We start from the raw sequence: 22647 nt of genomic DNA, 5'->3' as shown, positions 1-22647 counted from the left end.
CTTTGTCCTGGCTGCCCAGAACCAAAATAATCACACAGAAACTATTACTTAAAACACTACTTGGCCTATTAGCTCTAGCTTCTTATTGGCTAACTCTTATATATTAATTTAACCCGTCTCTATTAATCTGTGTATTGCCACGTGGCGGTGGCTTACCAATTCTATCTGGTTCCGGCAGGGCTACATGGCTTCTCTCTGACTCTACCCTTCTTTCTCCCAGCATTGTTTAGTTTTCCCTGCCTAACAACAAGAAGGGCTGGAAATACAGCTCAGTGTTAAAATGCTTGCCTGTTAGGTATGAAGCCCTAGGACCAAGCCTCAGCACTTGTCATTATCATCTCTAGACATTTGAGAATTCTGTTCTTAAAATACATCATTTCAGAGGCTAGATTGAAGGCTCAGCAGTTACGACGGCTCACTGTTCTTGTAGAAGATCCAAGTTCATTTCCCGACATTCATGTCAAATAGTTCACAGTCGCCTATAACTCTAGCTCCAGGGGGGGTCTAACACCTGTCTGACATCCTTGGGATGTACACAAACACACATACATGTACACATAATAACAAATCACTTCTTCAAATCGACAGGTCTTTGTAGAGAATTTTTGTAATTTTAAAGGTGTTCTTGACATTTGTAGAAAATTTGGACTTCATCCATGACATATATACAAATTAGTGTACCTTTCTAGGCCCTGTTTGTTGTTGTTTAAGCAGCTTACAGATTAGCAGGTTTTCTTACCGCATTTTCATGCATACATGGCTTTCGTTGTTCCTTCTTCCTTTGATTTGGAGAAAGTGTAGTATCTGTTCTTATCAGGGTAACAAAAATAGTTAAAATGTGGCATTTTACAGACTGTGGTTGTCATACTTTGGGAACAAATGACTCACGTGGGAGTTGATGAAAGCAGGGTATGGGCTTTATGGTGTTCTGAGCGCTTCACATAGTGTTAGCCCTAAATGGTGGTGTCTTAGTAAATGTTCCTTGCATAACTTACATCCATTTCTCAGTGATGGAAACCACAATGGAGTCATTCATGTAGAATTTCTCTTTATTTTCAGAATCGTCTGAAAGAAATTGAACACAACCTTTCTAAAATCATGAGACTTGACAATGAAATTAAAGCCTTGGATAGCCGAAAGAAACAAATGGAGAAAGATAACAGTGAATTAGAACAGAAAATGGAAAAGGTTTGTGGTCGTAAGTTTTGTTCTGTTTGAAAATCAAGGACTATCATAATGAATTGCATTGATAAACCCTTTCATCTCCACATTTTGGGGAAAAAGTAAACCTGAATCTTGATGTTCGTGATACCTCTACTAAAATGGATATTGACTAAAATTTTATTTATATTTGATGTGTCAGGGTGGTTGTCATAGTAACACAGTACGCTGTCTATTTTGGTTTGACGCAGGTTTTTCAAGGGACAGACGAGCAACTGAATGACTTGTATCACAACCATCAGAGAACAGTGAGGGAGAAAGAAAGGCGCTTGGTAGACTGTCAGCGCGAACTGGAGAAGCTGAATAAAGAAGCCCGGCTCCTCAGCCAGGAGAGAGAGGAGCTGCTGGTGGAGCAGGGTGAGGCACAGACCTTCTAGCACATTCATCTCCTGCAGGAGTCTCCACAGCATTCAGTCTCAAAAGGCTGAAATGTTGACGTGGAGGACATAGGACACAGCACCCAGAACACGTGGTTGCTAGGGATAGTGGAGAGAAGGGACAGGAGAAGCTGGGTGTGCTTATGGCTACAGAACAAGAAGGCTCTTAAGGTGCTGAAACTGTTTAGTATCTGCACTGCTGTTTGGATATGTAAACTGACATGGGATAAAATTATGTAGAATTTGGGCTTAGACGGTTCAGTGGTTAAGAGCACTTACTGCTCTTCCAGAGAACTTGAGTTTGGTTCTCAGCACCCACATTGTGTGGCTTACAGGCACCTGTAATTCCAATTCCAAGGATCTAGGGCCCTCTTGTCTCCATGGGCACTCACACATGTGGCACAGACACACATAGACATAAACAGAAATTTTAAATCTTTTTTAAAAAGTTACATGAAACAGTGCATGCACACAAAAAAGTACAAGTAACACTGGGGATTAAGGTAGACCTAATAGGTTCAACAATGTCAGGCTACAGTTTAGACTTTATATAACAGTTTTACACTTTCATTAGAGCAAAGTGGGCAGAGATTTTTTTTTTACAAGTACATATGAATTTACTGTTAAATTAAAAAAGTTAAAAAAACAACTAAAAGGAGTTTTTTTTTTTTTTTTTTTTTAAATAAAGGTCGTCTACAACAACAGGCAGATCGCCATCAAGAGCATATTCGAGCCAGAGATTCATTAATCCAGTCTTTAGCATCATATCTCGAATTGGATGGTTTCGAGCATGGACCCTTTAGTGAAAGACAGATTACAAATTTTCATGAACTTGTGAGAGAGAAACAGGAAAGAGAAGCTAAAACTGCCAGCCAGTTCTTGGTAAATATCTTGAAATCCAGGTTCCCTAGGTGATTTGATAAACTTTTTGTTGTTTGTTTTTTGAAACAGGGTTTCTCTGTGTAATCCTGGCTGTCCTGGCACTTGCTCTGTAGATCAGGCTGGCCTCAAACTCAGAAATTCACCTGCCTGTGCTGGAATTAAAGGTGTGTGCCACCACACCTGTGTAATTCAATAAACTTTTTAAGTGAACCTGACTTTGTCATATTTTTAGGTGAATGTTTGGCTATTAAGTAGAAAAGAAAAGTTTTAGAAACATTTAATTAATTCATAAGGCTATAAATAGGATCAAAGTGTAGAGCTATGGTTTTTTAAGTAAAATTTATTTTTGAAGGTAACTACAAAAACCTTGGCTCACAGTTACTGATGGTCACTTCTGGGCAGTGCTTTCAACAGTTTTAGAAATTATTTCTTGTGTTTTTTATGTTACTTTAAAGGGAAGTTTCCTTAATTGCTTAATGAAAGACTTACTAATGTGCGTTCTTGGCATTTAGAATGACCTTACAGAGAAAGAAACTTTGAAGCAGAAGCAGATTGATGAGATAAGGGACAAGAAGAGTGGACTGGGAAGAGTGATCGAGCTGAAAACAGAACTCCTCACCAAGAAACAGAGCGAGCTGAGAAACGTGAAGAATGAGCTTCAGCGGCTGGAGGGCTCATCAGACAGGATTCTGGAGCTGGACCAGGAGCTCACAAAAGCGGTAAGCTGTCCAAGTGACAGTCTCAGGTCTAAGAAACCTGGAATCTTCCATTCTGAAGTGTCTTCTATCGCTTGCCCTGGGATTGTGCCCCTTCAGTTAATAATCCACATAAATGAGATATTTAAATATCTTGGTCATCAGCTCTTTGATTCTAGAAACCTGTGGGTTAAAAATGAGGATCAACAAGAAAACTTTAAAAAATACTTGTGTTCAGACTTTCAAGCTTTAGATTCTCGAAATCAAAGTCTCCTTTGAGTGTGTTTGAGAGATGTATGTTCCAAACACAACCAAGTGAGGTAATTATTACAAGTCCTCAGGATTTGACCTGAGTTAAAAATTGGGTATTTTTTTTTTTTCAATTAGTTTCCACACTGAGATTTTATGTGATCAACTTGCTACTGCTTTTTCTATGGTAAACAAATTTACCTGGCCATTTTCTTCACGAGTTTTGAGTTTTCTTCCTTGCTTCTGTCCTCTCTGTCACATCTCCGTTTCTCTTCAGAGTAAACATCCTAATGCATGTCAGAGCTCTGGGTCCCACCTCCGTGACTTGAGTGAACTGCTGTTTCTGTGTAGCTGGCCACTGCAGTGTACATTTTTATCAGTTTGAAGTGTATCACAGTGTTGTCAGGATGGGGAAGTGCCAGTGAGGGGCCACATCACAGTATCTGTGGTTTCTATATGCCAAGCAATGTAGTGAGCACCATAGGGACTTAATGAACACCTAAATGGTGACTAAGTTACTAACCCATCTTCATGGATATATTTATCCTAATTCTTTTCTTTTTTAAAAGATTTATTTTTTGTTATGCATATATTTGTGTGGGTATGTGCAAGGGATTCCAGGTGCTGAATCCAAGGCTTTGGATCTGTAGCTTCGAGCTGCCTGACCTGGGTTTTGGGAATTGAACTCGGGTCCTCTGGAAAAGGAGGATATGCTCTTAACCACCCAGTCATCTCTCTAGCCCCTCCTATATATATATATTTTTTTTTCTAATTTTCATTTTTCCTTTCTGTTAGACCCGTCTAGGTTTATTTACTAATTTTCTGGCATTCCCGTTCGTACAGTAACCTGAATAAGTGTTTTCCCAAAGCGTATTTAAGGTTTTTTCCCCCTCTTTTGTAATTAGCAGAAAACAGTATTTTGATGCTCTTAGGAATGATTTTTGGTTTTAGTGGCAAAACTGAAGGTTTATTAAAGGAAAGAACAACACATCCTCCAAAAGTGGAAAGAGCTTCTTCAAAGCAGGTGACCCAGAGAAGTGATTTCCATTACCCTCTGTCATTATCTTTATTCTGGTGCAAAATATGTAAATGTGCATGTGCTTCAATTATTGATTAGGAACGTGAATTAAGCAAGGCTGAGAAAAATAGCAATGTAGAAGCCCTAAAAGCAGAGGTAATAAGCCTCCAAAATGAGAAAGCTGACCTGGACAGAAGCTTGCGGAAACTGGACCAGGAGATGGAGCAGTTAAATCACCATACAACAACACTTACGCAGATGGAGATGCTGACCAAAAACAAAGTATGATTTTCCTTCTGTGTTCGCTATACTAATTGGTGTTTAAAATAGCTCATCTTCTGTGAAATATTGATTTGGTATTGGCTTTGTATTTACAGGTTATAAGAATGGCCTTATAAAATAGACTTTTTTTTTTTTTGTTTTGTTTTTTTTTTTTTGTTTTTGTTTTTGTTTTTTCAAGACAGGGTTTCTCTGTAGCTTTTAAAGCCTTTCCTGAAACTCGCTCTGTAGACCAGGCTGGCCTTGCCTCCTGAGTGCTGGGATTAAAGGCGTTCGCCACCACTTCCTGGCTAAAATAGACTTTTAAACTTAAAACTTTTGTTTTCCTTTTTAGTTGTTGTCACTGTTTTTGAGATGAGCTGTAGCCTGTCCTGTTGTCCTTGCTGCCCTCTGACTGTGGACTCAAGTGTTTCTCCTGCCTCAGCTTCCTAACTGGGAATATAAGCATATGCCATTGCCTATATATGTCTTAATAACAGAAAGCCCAGAAATACAAACACAAAAATGTGTTCATTGTTGGTAACTTTTAACATGCAGATGTTTAAAATTTTTATGACATTAGAATTGTTGTTCTGGCTTAAAAAGACCATCCTGGGACCTGGGAGGTGATTTGAAGGGAAAGACACTTGCTACCAAGTCTTTCCACCTGAATTTAATCCTGGAACTCACACAATAGAAGGAAAGAGCTGACTCCATAGTTGTCTGCTCTCCACATGTGTGCATACAATTTTTTTAATTTTAATTTTTTATTTTTTTTAAAGATTTATTTATTTTGTTTACAGTATTCTGTCTGCATGTATGCCTGCAGGCCAGAAGAGGGCACCAGATCTCATTACATATGGTTGTGAGTCACCATATGGTTGCTGGGAACTGAACAGAGGACCTCTGGAAGAACAACTAGTGCTCTTAACCTCTGAGCCATCTCTCCAGCCCCCTACAATTTGTTTTTTTAAAGGCAGTCATTACTCCAAGTCTTTTAGAAGTTTTGTATTTTCTGCTTGAATTTTTATACTTTTCATTTTTAAATCAGGAACCTTACTCATCCCAGAATTTATTTATTCAATTTAATTCATTTTAAAAATTCTATTTATTATTTAGTATGTGTTTCTGAACACACACTTACTTTGTAGCCCCCTGTTATGTTGCACACCTTTAACTCCAACAGCAGAAGTAGACAGATCTCTGTGAGTTGCTGGTCAGCCTGGTCTACATAATGCGTTCCAGGCCAGTCAGCACTACTGAGTGATTCTCTGTCTCAAAAAAGATAAACAGTGTTTGAAGTTGGCTCTCTCCTTCCTTCATGTGGGTATCAGGAATGAACTCAGTTCCTCAGGCTTTTGTGCAAATGCTTTGACCTGCTGAGTCATTATGCCAATCCCCAGAATTATTTATGTTCTTAATAAAATGTGGAGATACAGGCTTGACTTTTTAAAGTTGATTTGCTTATTATATATTTTCATTATAGACTGACAAAGATGAACAAATCAGAAAAATAAAGTCTAGGCACAGCAGTGAACTGACTTCACTGTTGGGGTATTTTCCTAACAAGAAACAGCTTGAAGACTGGCTTCATTCTAAATCCAAAGAAATCAATCAGACGAGGGACAGACTTGCCAACCTGAAGTGAGTTGCTAAAACATTGCCATTGATATAAATCTCCTTATTTCATGCTTTTATTTTTAATTGTTTTCAACATTCATTATCATGGAATCATATATTCAGTTGACTTTTTCTTCTTCTGGCAATTTAAATAAAGTATAATTGGAGTAGATGGGGCCTCTTGTCTCTTAAAGCTGTAGAGAAGAATCGACACCTGAAAGTTGCATTCTGTCTCTGAACAGCACATTGCTGAGACTTCCACAGATGTTCCAGTAAGTGGTTGCTAGGTAACAGTATTTCTCATAAAATTTCTAGGGAGGTAGTAGATTTAATTTTGGCTATATTAAGTTTATGGTGTTTCATATTTTGTTTATTTGAACAGGGTCTTACAATGTAGCCTAGGCTGATCTCCAACTTGAGGTCCTCTGGCCTCAGCTTTGGAGTATTGGAATATATCACAGTGTCTGGCTCAAATTTGTATCCTTGGAAGAGTCTTTTAGTGACTAGAATATTTAAGTTCAGGAAATTGCAAGTTGTTGCAGTTTGTTAGAAAGGATAATCAAAGTAATTGATATAAGTCATGTCACTTTGAAAGAATTATACAAAAAAGGGGCAAGTAAGATGTCTCATAGGGTACCCTTACTGCCAAGTCTCAAGACCTCAGTTCCATCCCAGGGACCCACATGATAGGAGAAAACTGATTCCTGCAGATTGCCGTCTGACCTCACATGCATGCCCCCCACAATGACAAAAGGGGGGTACAGCTAAATACTAGGAATAATCGCCATTGGCCAGCTAAGGAAAGGAAGCTAGCAGTGGAAGCAGTGGCTATTTGGGGAACCCAGATGAGCCAGCAGGAGTGGTGTCTGGGGTGCCCTGGGAAGATGTTTCCTCAAGGAGAGGTTAGCAGTATTTGGTGCTTCCTGGAGACTGCACTTGGGCTTTAGGTTATTGGTGTGACGGAAGCATCTTCTGTAGTCCTTTTTGTGCAGACCTTGCAGTGACTCACAGTGGACAGTACTAAGTTCCATCTGTTCTGTTGTGTTCTTTCCCACTTGGTTTTAAAGAATATGGTGAATACAACACACAGAATTTCGAGACTCTTGTGCGTCATGACTTAGAAAGCTAACATCTTCAACACCCGAGAGCTGAGATTGGCGAGGATGATGGTTAAGAGTTGGGATAGTAATGAGTTGCATTAGTAAACAAGTTTTTGTTGTTTTTGTTGTTGTTTTCGAGACAGGGTTTCTCTGTAGTTTTGGAGCTGGCCTGGAACTAGCTCTTATAGACCATACTGGCCTCGAACTCACAGAGATCCACCTGCCTCTGCCTCCCAAGTGCTGGGCTTAAAGTCGTGCACCATCACCGCCCAGCTTAGTAAACAAAATTTTGATGAATGAGGGGGAATGAGTGAGCAGGGGCAAGGAGATGACAGCAACAAGAAAGGCAAGGCAGGCATTTAGAGGCGAGTCAGGAGTACTCTGAAGGAGACCTAGTGGAGGGGAAGTGCTCTGCTAATCTTTTCTGTGTCTCCTTAGAGCCAGCAGGTGGCTTCCACTTGCTCAGGCCTATAATCTAGAATCTAAGATCGTGAGCCCCAGAAATACAGCACAATTCTGCTTCTATACATTTATCTGGGAGTGGGTCCATGCTCAGGATTGGCAAATGGGTCGGTGTCCTAAAGGGAACATTCAACTAGAAGATTCAATTAGAGCATTCAGCTTGTTCCTCTGACTTCTAAAGAAAGTGTGACTGGAGTGTAGCTCAGTGGTAGAGCATGCTTGAGGTCCTGAGTTCTATCTCCAGCACAAAACTATAAAAGATACAGGAAAGAGGCCTGAAGAAATGGCTCAGAGGTCCTGAATTCAATTCCCAGCAAACACATGGTGACTCACAATCTATAAAGAGATCTGGTGCCCTCTTCTGGCATGCAGACACAGTACAGAGCTCTGTAAATAATAAATAAAGATTTCTAAGGGCTAGAGAGATGACTCAGTGGTTAAGAGCACTGCTTGTTCTCACAACCATCTACAGTGAGATCTGGTGCCCTCTTCTGATCTGCCAGCATACATGCAGACAGAGCACTGTATATATAATACATAAATAAACCTTTAAAAATATATAGGTATTTGGTCATACCTAACTCTTTTGAATGATTTTTGGCAAAATTTATTTTGTATCTTCTTTATCAAATTTTTCATATTTCTAGGAAGCTGGAGAGAGGGCTCAATGGTTAAGAGCACTGGTTGGTTGCTCTTGTATTGGACCTGGGTTTAGTACCCAGCATATACATGGTGGCTCACAACCACCTCTAACTCTAGTTCCAAGGCATTTGACACCCCTTTCTAACTTCTTTGGGTAGAAGGCATGTACATGGTGCACATGCATACATGGAGGCAAAACATTAATACACATGAACTAAATCTAAAAAAATTTAAAATTTTTTCAAATACCCTACATTTGTTTTTATTTTAGCAAAGAGCTAGCTTCAGCTGAACAGAATAAAAACCATACAACTAATGAGCTGAAGAAAAAAGAAGAACAGTTGTCCAGTTATGAATATAAGTTGTTTGATGTTTGTGGTAGCCAGGATTTTGAAAGTGATTTAGACCGGCTTAAAGAAGACATTGAAAAGTCCTCAAAACAGCGAGGTAAGTCGTCACAGTTTCTATTTTCAAGGATCTTTGCCTTTTGGACATTCCACAGGTAACTGCTGAGGGTCAAATTATTTTTATTTGTGTGTATGTGCATGTGAGTCGAGTGTCCACAAAGGACAGAGGTGTCCCCTGGAGGTAGAGTTGCAAGTGACTGTGAGCTGTCCAGGCTAGGTGCTAAGAGCTAACTGGTCCTCTGTCAATGCACCAAGTGCTCTTAACTGCTGAGCCACCCCTAAAGCCCTAGGATAGATTTTATTTTATTTGTTTGTTTAGGTTTTTTGAGACAGAGTTTCCCTGTGTAGCCCTGGCTGTTCTGGAAATCACTTTGTAGACCAGGCTGATCTCGAACTCAGAGATCCTCCTGCCTCTGCCTCCTGAGTGCTGGAACTAAAGGTGTGTACCACTATTACCACCTCCTAGCAAGGACAGGAGATTTTATAACTTTGTTATGGATCCTGACTTGAGCTCATTCCTGACTGTGCAGCTCACTATGTGAGTTGTGGCTTTTGGGCTTACTGAATCAGATTTATCATCTATAAACCGAAAACAAAGCTATAAATCATGTAGGATGTTAAAAAGGAGTAAATGGGGGCTGGAGAGATGGCTCAGTGGTTGAGAGTACTGACTGCTCTTCCAGAGGACCCAGGTTCAATTCCCAGCACCCACATGGCAGCTCAGAACTGTCTGAAGATCCAGTTGCAGGGGATCTGACACCATCACACCAATGCACATAAAATAAAGTTGAATAAACTATAAAAAGTATTTAAAAAAAGTCAGTCAGATGCCATGTAGCTGCTGAAGGAGAGAAATGCAGGAACTTTACCAGTAGGCCACAGCCTAGTGATACACAGATTAATAGAAATGGATTAATTTAAAAAAAAATAAAAAGGAGTAAATGAAATTATATGTCTAGGGAATGCCTGACACATAGAAAGGTTTCAGTAAAATGTTCTTATGCTTTTTGTATGATACCAAGAAATTGTAAGAAAAATGATTATATAAGAAAATATATGTATGTCTGACTGGAGATTTCTTTATTTTTTTAAATAGCCATGCTGGCTGGAGCCACAGCCGTTTACTCCCAGTTCATTACTCAGCTGACAGATGAAAACCAGTCCTGTTGCCCAGTCTGTCAGAGAGAGTTTCAGACAGAGGCTGAGTTACAAGAAGTCATCAGTGACTTGCAGTCCAAGCTGAGGCTTGCTCCAGATAAGCTCAAGTCAACAGAATCAGAACTAAAAAAGAAAGAGCGGCGCCGTGATGAAATGCTTAGGCTTGTGCCCATGAGGTAAACCTAAAGTCGTCGTGGGGTTGGGGTAGCCTTTTCTCGGGGCGTGTCCTGAGACTTGGCTCAAGTCATAAGTTGTGACAGCTTTTCAACTGGTTACTGATGGCATTTTCCAAACCTCACAAACAAAATATGAAAAGTTCTTCCAAAAGATGACCTAAAAAGGTATTCTTTTAAGTACGTGTGGGTATTATGCCTGCATATATGCATGTGCACCACATGTGTGTCTGGTGCCACAGAAGCCAGAAGAGGGTATTAGATCCCCTCAGACTGGAGTTACATACAGTGGTGAGCTGCCATGTGAGGGTTGAGAACTAAATTCTGGTCTTCTGGAATAGCAGCCAGTGCTCTTATAACTGTCAGCTGTTCACAGACTGCTAAGCCATCTCTCCACCTCACGCCTCCCCACCCCCCCCAAAAAACCAATTTTTTAAAATTATATTTTAGTTATTTGGTATGGATATGGGTGTGCTTTGCCATTTGTGTGGTAGTCGGAAGACAACATTGGGAAGTCTGTTCAGACTTCCACCATGTGAGTCCTGGGGGTCAAACTTGATGGCTCTTTTACCCACCAAGCAATCTCATCAGCCCCAAAAGACAACTTTAGAGTATATTTTATTTTGTTCCCACTTTTGAAGAAGTACAGATTATTTCTGTTGTTACTGTGTCTTTCATATATACTAGAAATTTAGGCAATAGTCTGTTAAGTAAAATCTCATGAGGAAATACATGATTCCTATCCTGGTGTCTCCTAGAACATAGGGTTCAGAACCAGTAAGACACGTACACTGGATGGAGCTGGTGGTCTAATCAAGGAGGCAGGCTCTCAGAATTAGACAGAGCTGGGCTTAATAGAAGCACTTGAAAATGTGCAGACAGAAGTGCTAGTTCAGAAGAAAGGAGCCTGGGGGTGTAAGAATGAGATGAGCCTTTTGAAAACATGGCAGGAAAGGGGCTGGAAAGCCTTGAGAAGTTTGTGTGACTTAGTTATCAGGGCAATAATAGGGGAATTTGAACCATGTACAAACAAGAGAGGAACTTACCCTAGACTACATCCAAAATGTTATCTCAGGACTGAGGCAAGATTTTTATGCCTGGTTCCCGTAAGTTGGAAAGATGGGGCTGTATTATGTTCACACCTCCTGTAACTCCTGCTAGATGATAAGGAGCCACCCTAAAGTCTTGATTGTGTTTATTTATGTGTTGAGTAGATCAGGGTGAGAAAATCTCTGGAAGCTGAGAAGCCAGAATCTGTTGTCCAGAAAAACTACAGAAGAGTTTCAGGAAAATGAGGAAAGTCTAAGGAGATTGCTTTATGGCAGCCAGCTTCTAAAGTGGGCCCCATAGTCTCGGTGCTCGTGTGTGGTTCCCTTTCATAGGTGGCAGGATTGGTCTGTGTGAACTAAGAAAGGCCAGAAGTAGCTTTACCTGGTGGTTCATACCTGTAGTCACAACACTTCACAGGTGAAGTCAGCAAAATTCAGGGTCATCCTCTTCTGCATAGTAAGGTCAGTGCCAAATTGGATTACAAGGGACTTGTCACAATCAATAAGAAAGACAGAGTGATAGCCTCTCCTTGCAAGATTATGTTACCTAAGGTACCGTGGCTGTCAACCATTCTAGTCTGCCATGTTCACGTAGCTCTGTGGAGAAGTCTGCATGGTGGGGACTGGAGGCCTTCTTACTGAACAGTGAGTGTGGAAGCAGAATTTATAGCAGTTGATCTTGAGATGACTGTAGCCCTGGCCAAATAGCTTGGCTCCACCTTCCTGAGAGACTGTGTCAGAAGCAGACCTCCTGATCCTCTTATCTGTGAGCAATAACTGGTACTCTTTTTTTAAACTGCTTGGTTTGGGGGTACTTTATTATGCAACAATAGATAACTACTGTATGCATCAAGAGAGAAAAACCAGACTGTTAGAGCCACAGAGAAGGTGATAAGAACATACAGCAGTAACTTGCGATTGAAAAGGAAGAATAAGGTAATATCTAGAAAAAAAAAAGATCAAATAAAAGATAAAATTAAAGCTGATAGAAAGTGCACACAGAAAACATGAAGTTGTTCTGAAATATTTCAAATGGTGCAAGGTAACATGCTGCTATATTTCAGGGCTCCTGGCACAACTCCCCTTCTCAGAATAGCATTTCTTAATCATTGCCATGTCCTGTGACTGGTCACGTTGCTGAATGAAGGATGATCCATTTATTCTAGTCACTGCTGTGTCACGAAATAACAGGGAGGACCTGCTGTCCTTCCTCATGGTTCTGTAGGATGGCTGTCATCTGGGTCTTGCAGGAAACAGCAGTCATCTTATGGTTTGCTGGTGCTGGACATTCAGGGTGGCTGATCCTGACTGGTGGCCGGGAGCCCAACTGAGGGATGTCATACAGCATGCTTTCACATGGCCTCTGCGTGTGTCCTGGCCTTTGGTCAGCAGTACGGCTTGCTAATCAAGTACAATTATACCAAGAGATGGGAAGCTGATGCTTTGTGAAGTCTCTGTCTCTCTGTCTCTTTGTCTCTCTCTTTCTCTCTCTCCCTCTTTGGCTTTTTGAGACCGGGTTTCTCTATAGCTTTGGAGCCTGTCCTGGAACTAGCTCTTGTAAACCAGGTTGGCCTCGAACTCACAGAGATCTGTCTGCCTCTGCCTCCCGAGTGCCAGGGGTAAAGGCATGTGCCACCACCACCCAGCTTCTCTCATTTTTAAGGATTTATATTTTTGTTGTTTTTATTTCGGTATACATGTTGAGAGGGTGTATGCATACACCCATAGAGGCCATAGGCATTGAATACCCTGGGAGCTGGAATTACAGATACTTGTGAGCAACCTGATGTGAGTGCTGGGAACTGAACTCAGCAACAGTGCTGTTTCTTCAGTCTTCTCATCCCTGTTCTTAGATCCTACGCGGCATTTAGTTCTTTCCCCATAGGCGCCTACAGTCTGTGTGCAGCAACAGTGCGTTAGCCTTTGGTCTCTTTCATGGCCTTGAGGAAGCTTTTGGTGGGTACAATCAGTCAGTTTGTAAAATATCTCTGCTTGGCAACATCCCCATAATAATACTGCAAAGTTAGCAGTGGCTACTATCATCAGTAGGCAGATGTTTGAAAAACAGGATATTCACCTGTTCTAAGTGTATTTCTTTTAAGAGGGTTTTTTTTTTTTTTTTAAATACAAAGGAAAAAGTAAAGCCAGGCGGTGGTGGTGCGCGCCTTTAATCCCAGCACTCGGGTGACAGAGGCAGGCCGATCTCTGTGAGTTCAAGGCCAGCCTGGTCCACAAGAGCTAGTTCCAAGACAGGAACCAAAAGCTACAGAGAAACCCTGTCTCGAGAAACCAAAAAAGAAAGAAAAAAGTAGGCATTTTACAGTGGAAAAACATGGCTAACACCACTATGATCAAATGAATAAGGTAGACCTCACAAATAATAGACATGTTGACATCATTGAGCTACTACAGGATGTCCTGGAAAGGGCCAGCATAATAACCTCGCTTTCATTATGAAGATTGATTTCAGTGTGTTTTCTCTTAAGGGAAAGCATAATTGATTTGAAGGAGAAGGAAATACCCGGATTAAGAAACAAACTGCAGAGTGTCAGCGGAGACATACAGAACCTGAAGACTGGCATAGAAGAACAGGAAACACTCTTGGGAACAATAATGCCTGAAGAAGAAAGTGCTAAAGTTTGCCTGACAGATGTTACAATTATGGAGAGGCTCCAGGTAAGCTTACTGCAGCTTAAAGTAGAAAAATTGACCTGTGAATGTGTTAGAAACAGTAGCTGGAGCCCCGGGCAGTGGTGGCGTACTCTTAGTTGCAGCACTGGAGATAGAGACAGGCAGATCAAATTCCAGAACAATCAGAGCTACACAGAAAAACTCTTCTCTCTCTTTTTTTTTTTTAATATTTATTTATTTATTTATTAAAGATTTCTGTCGAGAAACTCTTCTCTTAAAAAAAAAAATCAAAACAACAAAAAGCAATAGCTGGGCATGATGGCTCACACCTTTAATCCCAGTACTGGGGAGGCAGAGGCAGGTGGATCTCTGTAAGTTCGGTACCAGCCTGGTCTACATAGCAAGTGCCAGGCCATTCATGGCTACACAGTGAAGCGCACATTCTCTCTCTCTCTCTCTTTCTTTCTTCTTTTCCCTCCCTCCCTCTCTCCACAGTAGCTAATTTTCAGGTACAGATAACTGATTAACTGAACTGATTAACTGATTTGTATAGATCCTAGGCTTAAAGAATTTATAAACTATGGAAAGTGAGGCATAGTTCATTTACCTTATTTGAAGTACCAGACTTAATTTCACTTTTATCTTGTTAAACTTGGCTTTAAAGGGGCTTGAATCGGGGCTGGAGAAATGGCTCAGCAGTTAAGAGCATCACCTGCTCTTCCAAAGGTCCTGAGTTCAATTCCCAGCAACCACATGGTGGCTCACAACCATCTGTAATGAGGTCTGGTGCCCTCTTCTGGCCTGCAGGCATACATACAGACAGGATATTGTATACATAATAAATAAATAAATTAAAAAAAAAAGTTTTTAAAAAAAAAGGGGGGGCTTGAATCTTGGTAATGCAGTGAGTCTCTTAGAAGTAACTGTTCTGTTCTTAAGATGGAGCTGAAGGATGTTGAAAGGAAAATTGCACAGCAGGCAGCTAAGCTGCAAGGGGTAGACTTGGATCGAACTGTCCAGCAGGTTAACCAGGAAAAACAGGAAAAACAACACAAAGTGGATACAGGTAATGAGTGTTTGCTCACACCCCACAAAGACGTCCGTGCTGCCCCACACGCGTTCACTCTCCCGCTCCTTTCCCAGTGTCATTTCTGTTCCCTGCCTTGTGCAACAGCCCTGGAATTGTAGAGTCTGATGAGCTGTGCTCTTTCCCAGTTGTACCTACCCTGTGACTGGGTGGGGATAGCGAGCAGGGCACCCTTGTTGCATGTTGGAGCCTGCTGCATTTCAGCCTCTGAATTCTTTACACCGTAAGAACTCAGAGGGTGATAACAGTGCTTTCTGTACCCATCCATATGTTTCTGTTCAGTTTCCAGTAAGATTGAATTGAACCGTAAGCTTATACAGGACCAGCAGGAGCAAATTCAGTGCCTGAAAAGTAAAACAAATGAGCTGAAATCAGAGAAACTGCAGATATCCACGAATTTGCAACGTCGTCAGCAAATGGAGGAGCAGACTGTGGAATTGTCCACGGAAGTTCAGTCTTTATACAGAGAGATAAAGGTAGGAATGCACATACATGTTGTTTTGTAACTTAGTCCAGACACAAAATTCCCTATATTTTGGTGTGAAGAGACATAACTACGGTTATTGTGAGACTCAAGTGAAAGTGTTATGATGATTCTTCATGTGTGGTGTTTTTTTGGGGGGGTGGGGAGGGTCTCAAGGCCCGGTTTCTCTGTAGCTTTGGAGCCTGTCCTGGAACTAGCTCTTGTAGACCAGGTTGACCTTGAACTCACAGAGATCCGCCTGCCCTGCCTCCCAAGTGCTGGGATTAAAGGCGAGTTCCACCATTGCCCGACTTCAGGTGATTTTTGAGTGGCAGAAAGATTTGGAAGAAAGAGTTGGGTCGTGTAAAGAAGAACCAAGTATCTGGTTAGATAACGAATTTTCATGTCATAGATACAACACTTGGGGACAAGAATTCATATGTAACTATAGCCAGCCACCATCTGCCACATGAAAATTCGCTATCTAACCAGATACTTGGTTCTTCTTCACACGACCCATGACAGACACCCGTATGTTAGCACTGCTCCATTCAATCCCACATGTGATTTCAGCCTGCTTGCCAGTACAGTGAATGGGCATGGGGTGCTGCGGGCCCTAGGATGTACCCGCTGGCTTTATCTCAGTGCATCAAAGCAAATGTCCTAGTCCTGGTTTTCATTATTACAGCCACTCGTTCAGTAGGTACTACACATGTTACCCAGTCTATTTAGCAGTGACTGCTATAAATGCTCCTTTATTTCTTAAATAATTCTGGATTAAATAATATGGATTTATACTACAAAGTAGTATTACCTTGCACTAGTCTTAACTGGTTATAAATGATTTTTACTTAAAACACTTGAGTATCTCCCAGCCCTGTTGAGATCGATGACAAAGATTTCAGAATGCCCATGGCTGTCCAGAGGAAGCAAGGTTGATGGTCAGAAAGGTCTTCTGGTAGGAAGGTACTTGGCTCTCCACCACACCACCACCTCCCTGCATGAGAAAACACACCAGTGTTGAAATCACAAATGTCTGTGTCTTCCTTGTAACCTTTTAGATTCAGAACATGCTTTAAGAGTTCAAGGTTCATTTTTTAAACTGTGGTTATCATGTGTACATGTTCAACACAATGTCACAAGGGACTTCTGATTTGTACAATAGTTTGTCATTTGAAAGCTCCCTTTCTTCCATAAAAGGTGTGGGCACGCCACCGTCGATCTGTGTGCTGTTACTACCATGTAAATAACTGCTTAGCTAACATGTAGAGAAGAATGCTGCACTGAACACACCTTCCTCATCTTTGATCACATAGAGCTGACATAGTTCCCTGTTGAACTCTTGAAGATCCATGCATAAGCTATATGGGATAATTGGAATCATGGATAGATGAAAAATCTAGTCATTTTGGTAGTCATTTCTGGAGTTGGGCTAGGTTAGACTCTTGGCTACTACATTTACTTTTGTGACCTTGAACAAGTTACTGTTTGATTGCTCCTCTGAAGCATGTGGATAAAAATATCAGTGCCATCTTCACAACCCTGTCAAGACATGCAAATAAGTTAAAGCCTGACACCTGGGATGTGTTTTACTGAGGCTGTGGAGCCTGGCATCTGAAATAAGGTAATGAAGTGTTGTATGACTGGTCTGACTTTGTGTGTGCTCAGGATGCTAAAGAGCAAATAAACCCTTTGGAGACAGCACTGGAAAAGTTCCAGCAGGAAAAAGAAGACTTAATCCACAGAAAACATACAAGTAACAAAATGTCTCAGGATAAAGTAAGTTCTTGTTTACATATTTTGCTTACCCAATGCCTGTGTTAACCATTTATAGCACTATTATTTTACATAAATTAAATAACTAGATAAGGTAAATAGTAGTTTCAGGTTTGTGATACTATTTATTTTTGGAATGCTGGACATTAAACTCAGGGCCTTGTGAATGCTAGAGTAGCACACTTATCACCAAGCTACATCCCTCACCCTCATGACGTGTGTGTGTGTGTGTGTGTGTGTGTGTGTGTGTGTGTGTTTGCGCGCGCATAGTTGAGGGGGGGGCATCCACGTGAGTATTCCGGTGTGCATGCTCATGCATGTATACACAGAAAGAGCTGGAGGTCTTCTTCTGTCACTCTCCAGCTTGTCTCCTTGAGGCAGTCTCTTACTGAACCTGAGCCTCACTGGAGCTACCTGGTGAGCGTCCAGGATCTGCTGTCCCCCATCCCATCCCAACCCCCAGTGCTGAGGTTACAGGCACACACAGCCATGCCCAGTTGTTTTTGTTTTGTTTTGTTTTCACATGGTTGCTGGGAATTTAAAGTTGGGTCCTCAGGCAAGTATAGCAAGTACTCTTACCCACTGAGCCATGTTATAATTTTGGATTTAGAAAATTCTTGAGAAAAGATTCAACTTACCAGCACTCAGGAGGCAGAGGCAGGCAGATCTCTGAGTTCGAGGCCAGTCCTCTAGAGTATAGTTCACCTAGCAGGAGCTCCATCCTTAGAGAAAACTGACTGCCTCTGGTTTCTGATTTCCAAACCATTATGCTTTTCCATTATGCTTTCTTACTGATCCCCTTTATCAGATCCTGGTGATTTTTAAAATTATTTATTTGCTTGTTTGTTTTCTTTTTTTTTTTTTTTTTTTTTTTTTTTTTTTTTTTTTTTTTTTTTTTTTTTTTTTTTTTTTTTTTTTTTTTTTTTTTTTTTGGTTTTTTGAGACAGGGTTTCTCTGTGGCTTTGGAGCCTGTCCTGGAATTAGCTCTGTAGACCAGGCTGGTCTCGAACTCACAAAGATCCAAGATCCGCCTGCCTCTGCCTCCCGAGTGCTGGGATTAAAGGCGTGCGCGCTTGTTTGTTTTCTTGAGGCAGAGTCTCAGTATGTAGCCTGGGCACTTGATACATAGACCAAGCTGGCCTTGGAGTCATAGTGATTCTCCCTCCCAAGTACTAGGATTTCGGACATGTGCTACTATTCCTAACTCATCTAGTGTATAATTTGTTTTGGTTTTGTGTATACATGTATAAATTTAATAAATGTCTTCCCGCAGATCAGTGATATCAAAGAGAAAGTTAAAAATATTAATGGTTACATGAAAGACATAGAGAATTATATTCAAGATGGAAAAGATGACTATAAAAAGGTAATTTAGAACAAAATTATTATTTGTTTGTTTTTATTTTCGTGCACCTAATGAATCTTTTTTTCTTTTTTAGCAAAAGGAAACTGAACTTAATGAAGTTGTAGCTCAACTAAATGACTGTGACAAACACAAAGAAAAGATAAATAAAGAAATGGGAACCATGAGGCAAGATATTGACACACAGAAGGTAGGGCTTTCTGCTACGATAGCACAGCACTGTTTCTGCAGTAAGTTTTTTATAATAGAAAATAAATTAGATGGAAATGCAAATGGGGAAAATACATTTTTTTCTTCTTCCTTTTTTTTTTTTTTGTTTGTTTGCTTTTTGCTTTCTCTTTTGATTTTTTTGAGACAGGGTTTCTCTATGTAGCCCTGACTGTCATGGAACTCACTCTATAGACCAGGCTGGCCTCAAACTCACAGAGATCCGCCTGCCTCTGCCTCCTAAGTGCTGGGATTAAAGGCGTGTGCCACCACCACCTGGTTCATTTTTATTTTCAACAAAGGGCTCTCAGTAGTAAAAGTTTAAACATATAAGAGGCCAGGCATGGTGGAACAAGCCTTTAGTTCTAGCACTCAGAAGGGAGAGGCAGTTGGATCTGTGTGAATTGCAGCTACATAGTGAGATCTTGTCTATTTAAAACAAAACAAAGATAAAGATAAAAAGTTAAATACCCCCTCCTATTTCCAGTCTTCTTCCTAAATGTTGCTATTTCTTGTTTGATCTTAAAGATGTGTTTTATTTCTGTATCAGTCTGTATATCAGATGGATAAGTGTTGGTTTATATGTGTATTTATACTTAAGTTTATATGTATATCTTACATTTGAATTGTTTTCCGTCTTTTCAGCTAATATATTTGATCTTACATATTAAGTCATAGGCTTTTTTTTTTTAATTTTAGACAGGTCTCATTATGTAAGCTAGGCATAGGGCCTTAGTTCCTTATCTATAAGGAAAATATAATGTTCATTTTCAAGTTGATATGTGTCATTTTCTCTATTAAAATTAATTTCTACAGTAAGATTAGATTGAGATGTTATCTTTGCCAGTAGCCCAAGCCTTTAATCCCAGCAGAGGCAGTTGGATTTCTAAGCCTGCCTGGTCTACAGAGCCAGAGCAAGGACAGGACAGCCAGGTTTCTTCTACACAGAGAAGAAACCCTGTCTCAAAAAACTTAAAAAACAAAAACAAAACCCTTACCTTTTAAGGATTAGCCTGTTTGTTTCTTTGAAACAAAGTTTTGCAGTCCAGGCTGACCTATAACCAGTTGTATTGCTGGACACCTTGAACTCCTGACATTCCCCCCTATCTCCTCCCACCTCCCCCACCTCCTGTCTTCATATCCCAAGTCCTACGATTATAGGTACACACAATCAATCACTCCCAGGCATTTCAAAAATGAAATATCAATACAAGGCTTATCTGCTGACCTAATACATATATCTGGAATGTCTGCCTGCAGGGTGAGCCTTCCAGTTGACTGGGAGACTGGATAGGACAGAAAAGGATGTCATCTGTGTCTCTTGAGCTAAGATACATTATATATGTGTGTGCATGACAATGTATATGCCTGCCAGGACCAGAAGAAGACTTTAGATTCATTGGATCTGGAGTTACAGATGGTTGTGAGCTAATCAGCATGGGTGCCAGGAACCAAACTCCATCCTCTCCAAGAGCTGCTAGTGTTCTTAACTGCTAGACCATCTTTCCAGCTTTTTAGGACACACTTCTTTTGCTCTTGGACATCAGAACTCCAGGCTCTTTGGCTAGAGATGTAGCACACAAGGGGCTTGGATCTGATCTCTAGCACTGCATAAACTGCATGATGTCACTCACTCTAATTCCTGCACTAGAGTGGTAGAAGCAGGAGAAAGAAAGAGTCCAGAACTTAGACTAGTGGCCCCTCAGGCTTGTCACTGAGTTGTGTTTCTGGCATCCTGGAGTTGTTGAGTTTGCAGACCACTGGTAATGAGTTTCATTACCCTCTATAATGGGGTCAACTGTCCTAACGAATCCCCCCATCTGTGTCCTATGGGCTCTGTATCTCTGGAAGTCACCATGGCCAACTGTGTGCATTGCTGTATCAGCTGAACTCTGTGGCTGGGAACTCACTGATTTATGTGCTAGTTTAAGTCCAGTCAAGTTTTATCTTAAGTAATTTGAGGGGCTGGAGAGATGGCTTAGTGGTTAACAGCACTGACTGCTCTTCCAGAGATCCTGAGTACAATTCCTAGCAACCACATGGTGGCTCACAACCATCTGTCATGAGAGCCGGTGCCCTCTTCAGGCAGAACACTGTATACATACTAAATAAATCTTGGGTGAGGGGAGTAATTTGAAATCTGCCTCCCTTTTTTCAGTGAAGGCATATATATGAAGGGGGGAAGTAGAGCCAGTATTACTGGTGAGCAGCAAGCATAGCGGCACACACTTAGAATCACAGTGCTGGGGAGGCAGTGAATGGCTGTGCCTAGTGCTCACTGGTGAGTTTCAGTGTCCCTGAGAGACCATGCCTCAAAAACAAGCAAACAAAAAATACTGAAGTAGATTGTGAGGAGTGACAATCAAGGTTTTCTTGGCTGCCACACATACATAGAGATGTTTGTGACGCACGCACACCCAAAAACCATCAAATAAACAACCATCAAGTAGAGCCTAACAAAGATGAACTTTTAAGTGTTAACCTGTTTTTTCCCTTTATCTTATTCTTTATATTTTGTGAGCTACAATTAGAATTCCAAAGGAAAATTGGACCCCACAGCTTTTTACAACCAGTTACTGAGCCAAATACTGTTCTGACTTCGCCTTGAGAATAACACTTTACAGTAGGTGGCATTATCACCATAGTTCACACAAACTAAAGTAAGACTGGAAGGTAACCTAAAAGAAATACTTGTCTGATGATTGTGTGCTGTCAGATTGGGAATGTTGCATAAGAATCAGTCTTAACTCCAGTGTGTGATGGCCCTTTATAAAGCGCCCTTACATGCTGTCATGAAAATCAGTTCAAGTGTTAGATCACACCAGATGAAAGCAGCCTTTCCATGTTCCTAATAAGGATAAGAGCTCGGTTCTCCATGGCAAGGCTTCAGCGAGCACAGCTGTCTTCAGTGTGTCTTGCGTTGCCTCAGCCACTGAACCTTCACAGCCACGTCACCTTGGCTACCTTTAGCTGTTTATAGTAATGCCTTTCATGAGTTTGCACAGTGGTAGCCTTCACTTTTCCCTTTCTTCTCTGGCTGACCTAGAACTCAGGATGTAGACCAGACTGACCTTGAACTCACAGAAATGCTCTTGCCTCTGCCTCCCAAGTGCTGTGACTAAAGGTGTGCTCTACCACACTCAGTTTTACCATTCTTCTTAATAATTTTTTTTAAAAGCCGGGGGGGGGGGTGCATGCCTTTAATCCCAGCACTCAGGAGACAGAGGCAGTTCCAGTCTCGAAAAAATAATAATAATTTTTTTTTAAAAACTAAAAATAGTGTTTCTTGGGAGCACAGTTTGATTTGAACCTTTAGCACATGAGAGAAAGCCTTGTCTCCTACCACCCAGATACTTCACAGTTGGAAACAAGGTAGTGTCAAAACTTTTCCCTCCTGCTCCTACTGCACTGAGTTTTTGCAAGACTTTTTCCCCTAAATTCCAGTGTTGGCTTCTAAATTGTCTCCTAATGTGTGTCTCTTGTAATTCATTGTAATCACTAGAAAAACTATCAAGGTAGTTATTTCTCATTCTTGCCAGGTAACAGAATGTCTTTTTAAGGATTAAGACCACTCAGCATCAACAGCCAGTTTCTCTTTCTCTCTCTCTTTCTGTTTTTCCTTTTTTCTTTTTCTTTCTTTCTGCTTTTCCTTTTTTCTTTTTCTTTCTTTTTTTCTCTTTCTTTTTTTTTTCTTTTTCTTGTTTTTTCTTTTTTTTTTTTTTTAAAGATTTATTTATTTATTATGTACACAGTGTTCAGCCTCCATGTATGCCTGCAGGTCAGAAGAGGGCACCAGACCTCATTACAGA

General features: G+C 40.8%; 1 protein-coding gene across 4 annotated transcripts in view; it reads left to right on the top strand.

The window, feature by feature from the left end:
- The window catches only part of Rad50 (RAD50 double strand break repair protein), a 60735-nt gene that overhangs the window by 10901 nt on the left and 27187 nt on the right, over positions 1-22647 (top strand). For all 4 annotated transcript variants that reach the window (XM_050157684.1, XM_050157685.1, XM_050157686.1 and 1 more), the window contains 14 exons: positions 1060-1188; positions 1413-1578; positions 2287-2480; positions 2993-3199; positions 4542-4724; positions 6187-6344; positions 8796-8971; positions 10028-10265; positions 13798-13987; positions 14882-15008; positions 15312-15505; positions 17161-17271; positions 18542-18634; positions 18708-18821. In XM_050157684.1, the coding sequence (XP_050013641.1) occupies positions 1060-1188; positions 1413-1578; positions 2287-2480; positions 2993-3199; positions 4542-4724; positions 6187-6344; positions 8796-8971; positions 10028-10265; positions 13798-13987; positions 14882-15008; positions 15312-15505; positions 17161-17271; positions 18542-18634; positions 18708-18821 (2280 nt within the window). The remainder of the gene's footprint in view (positions 1-1059; positions 1189-1412; positions 1579-2286; positions 2481-2992; positions 3200-4541; positions 4725-6186; positions 6345-8795; positions 8972-10027; positions 10266-13797; positions 13988-14881; positions 15009-15311; positions 15506-17160; positions 17272-18541; positions 18635-18707; positions 18822-22647) is intronic.

Source organism: Alexandromys fortis, unplaced genomic scaffold (genome assembly GCF_014885135.2).
Source record: "Alexandromys fortis isolate MF-2015 unplaced genomic scaffold, M_Fortis_MF-2015_v1.1 scaffold_103, whole genome shotgun sequence".
In the NCBI taxonomy this organism is placed as follows: domain Eukaryota; kingdom Metazoa; phylum Chordata; class Mammalia; order Rodentia; family Cricetidae; genus Alexandromys; species Alexandromys fortis.
The sequence above is the reverse complement of the archived record's forward strand: the minus strand, read 5'-3'. Positions and strand labels throughout refer to the sequence as shown.